The sequence below is a fragment of the Anolis carolinensis genome, chromosome 6 (assembly GCF_035594765.1).
Source record: "Anolis carolinensis isolate JA03-04 chromosome 6, rAnoCar3.1.pri, whole genome shotgun sequence".
In the NCBI taxonomy this organism is placed as follows: domain Eukaryota; kingdom Metazoa; phylum Chordata; class Lepidosauria; order Squamata; family Dactyloidae; genus Anolis; species Anolis carolinensis.
The window spans coordinates 10424200-10430199 of NC_085846.1; the positions used below are offsets into that span (position 1 = coordinate 10424200).

At 38.0% G+C, this 6000-nt stretch overlaps 1 protein-coding gene across 1 annotated transcript; it reads right to left on the reverse strand.

The window, feature by feature from the left end:
* Positions 1-3276: 3276 nt before the first annotated feature.
* LOC100561577 (vomeronasal type-2 receptor 26) lies at positions 3277-5741 on the reverse strand. Its single transcript, XM_016995374.2, has one exon. It carries the CDS (start codon positions 5011-5013, stop codon positions 4078-4080), a length of 936 nt encoding a protein of 311 aa, XP_016850863.1. The 5' UTR covers positions 5014-5741; the 3' UTR covers positions 3277-4077.
* Between the last annotated feature and the right edge of the window lie 259 nt (positions 5742-6000).

Below are 6000 nucleotides of genomic sequence, written 5' to 3' on the forward strand. Positions count from 1 at the left end.
TGGCACTTTAGTTTCGTTGTCAGCCTCCCATCCAAATATTAAGATCAAATGGGATTTGGCATCTTTATGTTATTTAGGCATTAGCTTCCTGTTATATGTTGGACTGTGGAAATACGAGTGGAGAATGAAAAACAGTATTATGTATGAAATATGTAATATGTCAATCAGAACGAATGGAGAATGCAAGACAGTATTATGTAAGAAATATGTAATATGTCAATCAGAAATATGTAATATGTCAATCAGAACGCTAAACCAAACTTGCCAATTCCATTATGTTATATTTAAGCTCAATCTTTCCCCATTGCGAACCTACAACTTGATGGATTAAAGTTTAGGCTTTAACAAATCATTAAATTTTTGTGCTTGTGCACACATCTTACTTGTGGCATCTTGTATATACACAGGATAGTTGCCAAGTGAAGACAATAGTCAGTGATGGGTCCTGAAATCACTGCTGCTGGAAGATTCTCAGTTTCACATTTGTAGTTGACAGCAAATCTGTGCTGTCTAGATAAAAGTTCCATTGCAGCAAGGTAGGTCCCAATTTCAGTGAAACGGTTGTTATAGATGTGGAAACCCAGGGTGGCATTGGGAAAGAGTTGTTGGTTTTCATTAGTCTCTTCTACAGCAAACACCAAGGCCGCAATGTGCTGATAGAGATGTGTAATTAGCCTGTAAGGAGTGATTATTTACTGTGTCTATCTTCTCCAAATGAGAACATTTGTTCCAACATTATGAAAACATGGACACAAAGACATTTAAGAAACTAACTCAAAAGCTCTACCACTTACATGGATTTGGATGCTAACATAGCTGCACCAGCATCTCTCAGATTCTAGTTGTCTATTATTCTTTTCTCCCCTCTTGTTGTGTCCGCTGCAAGATTTTGGAAAATACATAGCGCTATCTCTTACCATCTACTTTGGGTCAAATTCATTGAAAAATTCATGAAAAACCTTTGTTGCATCTTTAATTTTAGTAATATTTCACATCTAAGAAAATGCTATGCTCCAGAGCATTTCAACCCTCCCAGCTCATGACAAATGCCTAAAAGCAAAACCAATCTACAACAGAGTGTTATATGCTCTTTTTGTATAAATGAGTACAGTTTATAATCATGTATAAGTTGAACTCATTCATAAGTCGATGGCAAGTATGGAAGCCAAAATGATGGATTCTCATGTGACTCATGGATAAGTCAAGCATTATTCCAGAAAGGGAAAAGCATAAGCATCGCCTGGACATCCAGCTGACCCTGGCTGCCACTGTCATTTTTTCACCACTGTACTCAGAGAATGGAGTGGGCCTTTATTGATAAGAATTTAGATACAATACTCACATTGACCAATGAATAAATCGATATGACTGAAAAACTAAAACAATAACTGAACTGTGTGTAGTTATTGCCCACGTTATGAAAGGCACGGGAGGTATTAATAATAGGTCTTTCGTCACAGTTTTCCTTTTGATTACTGTAACTCTTTAGGGACAGGAAAAAAGAAGCCCAAGTAATTATACTGACTTGGATAAATGCAGGAGAGAAAATTACCTACTTTGGATGATAGAGTTTGTAAGAAAAGAAAACATCTTAATAAGATCTTTCAAAAGTATTCCTGATATAAATCTTTGAAGAAAAAAGTAAGTTATGGGCTAAGTATCTTTAATTTTTTCTTCTAATGATATCATCCAAGGCAGATGGTATCGATTGCCAACTTTGCTGCTTGCATGGAATATGAATTCAACTTGTGTTCAAAAAGTTTCAATTTCTAGGTAAAAATCAGTGGATGACCAGATCTTTCAGAAACTTTGCAAGAGTAATTCCCTACTCATGTTCTGTCACTGTGGACAAATTTTAAAAATTACTTATTTAGTTTTTTTTATGTTATTTTTAAAAAACTTTTTTAAAAATCCCAAAAAACAGTGGATGAGCTAAACGCCATGAAACTTGTCAGACTTACAGCCATAAATGTGTCTTACAAGTGTGCCAAGTTTCATCCTAATAGCCATAAAATGAGAGAGAAACGAGCCACTAAAGTTTCCGCCAAAAGGAACCCCCAATTGAAGCACCTTGGGGGAGTCACCCTCTCTCAACCTCATAGGATTAAAAAAATATCACCCCCCCCCCCACCAATTATCAGGATGAAACATTAAATCAAGGAGGCTAGGCCACTGATTCCTTCACGAAAAGCCAGAGCTTTTGATGTGAGGGAGACTTGGAAGTGTCTCATTCACGTGTTGGCCCCGTCTCCCCACAAGACACAACCCAGCTACCTATTAGAAGTGTGCAATTCAGCCAAAAGGCATGCCGTTCCAGGGTCCATTTTCAACTAACCCCTCATTCTGTTTACCAGGAAGTTACTCAAATCAGGAGGGGTCTTGCCGTTTTCATTTAGCAAAGATTCGGCCCATTGCTCCAATGGGAAACTTTTAAAAGGCTCAATCCTCAGTCATTTTAAGGCCAATCTTTATGAAACCTACCTCAGTTTCAGACCGATATACAACTGCAGGCCTGCCAAGTTTCCGAGCATGTGCCGAAATATGTGCCCAGGGAGACATATCATGGGTTTAAGAAGAACCACAAGGCTTTTCAAGATTTTATCTGATTTTATTGCTGGGAATGTTTCCTCATGCCAATCATCAAATCAGATCCATTCTCTGGGGTCCCTATTGAGACTATGCCAACACCCTTGGCAACATTGTATGTCCAGCTGAGACCCATTGTCCTATATCGGCCAGGCAGAAACAGCCATCAAATCCCATTATCTCCAACTTAGCCACATTCCTATCCTTCCACACCCTTTTCCTGGGCAGACATATGATCTCATCATAGGGGAAAATTGCCTGTTGTACAATGCTTCATCCTCCCTTGCAGCACGGAGCCCTCCGGTTCCGATCCCACGATGTAAATCTACTTCTGGTTGGACTCCTTGGTGCAAGTGAAGAGGGAGCATCATACATAAGCACAATTGCAAACATACAGATTTATTTATTACACTTTATTATTGTATTTGTTTATACCCTGCTTTATCTCTCCAAAGGGGACTCAAAATGGCTGTTTTTGGAGTTCAGACTCTGCTAACATACACTTAGGACAAAGTGAATAAATGCCTCTATTCCTTGCACTCATCCTATCTGTGTCTTATTCTGTCCTTTAGGAGCTTGACGCACCAAGTCCCAAACTTACAACTTTTGTAGAGCTGAAATCACTTGACATAGTTACAGTGGAATGACTACACTATAAATGTGTAAAGCAAAATGGGTCCTTGTGATATAATTTGAGGTATACATATAAATAAAAAGAAATAACATACCAATTCCAAATTTAAGGAACATAATGGTTATTCATATTCAAATAAATGTCAAACTACATAAAGAAATAAATCCCAAGGATGGAAGTAAAATATGTGTGCTAGATATATACAGTACTAGCTGTGCCCGGCCACGCGTTGCTGTGGCAAAGTAAGGTGGTATGGGAAATAAAGTATTGCGGAATTGGTGGTAGTTAAGGTAAAGGGTAAAGGTTTTTCCCTGACATTAAGTCCATTATAAATGGGTTATATAGCTGTGTGGAAGGGCCTTGAGTCTACACTGCCATATAATCCAGTTAAAATCAGATAATCTGTATTTTATAGGCAGTGGGGAAGAGGTCTAAGTGAGGCCTAACTTGGCCTGTCCCCTGGGCTGAGTGGGTTGCTAGGGGACCAAGTGGGTGGAGATTAGCCTTCTAACTGGCAGCAATTGGATAAAAACAATTATTCCTCTCCCTCTAATTAGGACTTTATTTTTCTTTTCTTTTTGTTGTATGAATGTAGAGGCATAGATGAGGGGTTGTGCTGGCAAGTTTAGTGTTTCTTGGATGTGTAGTTTTGTTGTTTTGTCCTAGGCCGAAATTTCATTACCCTTTTATATATATAGATTTTATATGGATTTTAAGGTGTCAGTGAAATGAATGTAAATTTGATCTTTGGATTTAGGTCATTTCTGGGATCTATTCTTTGTATCTTCTACACATGCACTCATATGAGAAACAAGAAATATTTATGTGGTCTATCAAAAATCACAAATTGAAAGCTATTACTTATTTACATGGACCGAAAGGCATAAAACTTTAAGATTCTTCTTTCTTATGAATTGCTTCTTATGGTTCAGCTCTGGCTTCAGTAAAATGACATAGCATTTGGGGGAAAAGATGCAGCCAAGTAATCCAGCCCCGGACCCTAAAATAGAAAAGATCTCGACAACCACCATATATTTCCCCTTGGTACTCAAATATGTTGGAACAAATGACAGCCAAACAGTGCAGAAAATTAACATGCTGAAGGTAATGAACTTGGCTTCATTGAAATTTTCAGGTAACTTTCTGGCAAGGAAAGCCACAATGAAGCTGACAGTGGCTAGGAATCCCAAAAAGCTCAGGACAGAGTAAAACATAGCTGGCGAGCCTTCATTACATACAAGTACAATTTCTTCAGCCATTGACTGCATGTCAAAATCAGGAAATGGGGGGAAAGTTGTCAACCAAATGATACAGATAGTGGCTTGGATAAAGGAGCAGCAAAGGACAATGGAGACAGCCAAGTGTTTTCCCATCCACTTCCTCATCCAAGACCTTGGCATGGTGGACATAAAAGCTAAAATCACTAAAATTGTTTTGGCCAAAACAGAAGAGAGAGCCAGGGAAAAGATGACCCCGAAGGTGGTTTGACGGAGGAGACATATTATTCTATTAGGTTGACCAAGGAATAAGAAAACACACAGAAAAGAGAGCAGCAAAGAAGTGAGAAGAATATAGGTCAAAGTCCGATTGTTGGCTTTGACTATGGGAGTGTCCTGGTGTTTGATGAAGATCCCAAGCATGAAAACGGCCATGAAAGAGAGGAAAAGAGCAAGAATGGCCAAACAGATCCCCAAGGGCTCTTCGTAAGACAAGAAGATGATATTTTTTTGAATGCACAAATCCTGATCATGGTTTGGATAATGATCTTCCAGACAGTAAAAACAATTCTTCATATCTGAAACAGAAATTTCTTTTCAATACACAGCAGACCAATGTCCACTTTGCTGCAAATTGAATATTACAGCATTGTTCTTCTACAAATGAGAACAAAGTAGAAATACAAGGGGCAAAAGGTGAGAATAACCTACTTCCAAGCATAGGTAAAACATTCAAACCTAGTGAAATGTAGGTCTTCATATGGACATAAAATGAAAAGAAAACATATATTACTGTAAAATTATGACTGAATGCTAGAAATTTAAATAATAAGTAAAATGGCTAAAATAAAATATATAAAATAAGTTTAAATGGTTATGCGAATGGTTGGATACTGGCAAACATTGACAGAGAGAATTTTGGACTAATGGAAATCTTCAGCAGCTAGCAGTTATTCAAGGCAATATTTGCACCTTCTTACATTTTTTGAGCAGGGGGTAACATTTTATGTACAGAAAATAATATGTCTGCAAAGAATATTTGTTAAGGTCTAACTAATGACATTTCTTACCAGTTTTATCTGAAATCTTCCCTGCTGGGCATGGGTGACAATCATAGCAGCAAAATGGCTTGCCTTCCTTCTTGGTCTTTCTGTAACCTGGGTTACAGTTGTCATTACACATGGAAATGGGCCGTGTCTGTCCATCAAACCAAAGCAGCCAGAAAAGATAATATAAAAAGTACAGACAAGCATGTACACTGCTTTTTTGCATTGAAACATACTGTTTTGTGTTTTGACATAAATCTTTCATACCAAAGTATGAAATATTTAGGTCAAAATGCATGTTATCATGATGTTGGACCAGTACTCTGGAAATGAGGGATGCATCTACACACTGTAGAATTGATGCAGTTTGTCACCCCTTGAACTGAAGTGTCTTAATGCTATAGAATTCTGGAAGCTATAGTTTGGTGAGGCCCTAGCACACTGGCAAAGAAGGTGAAAAATCTTTCGGAACTACAAACCTCAAGAGCCTTAATCTGGCATGCCACCAGTCTAATTT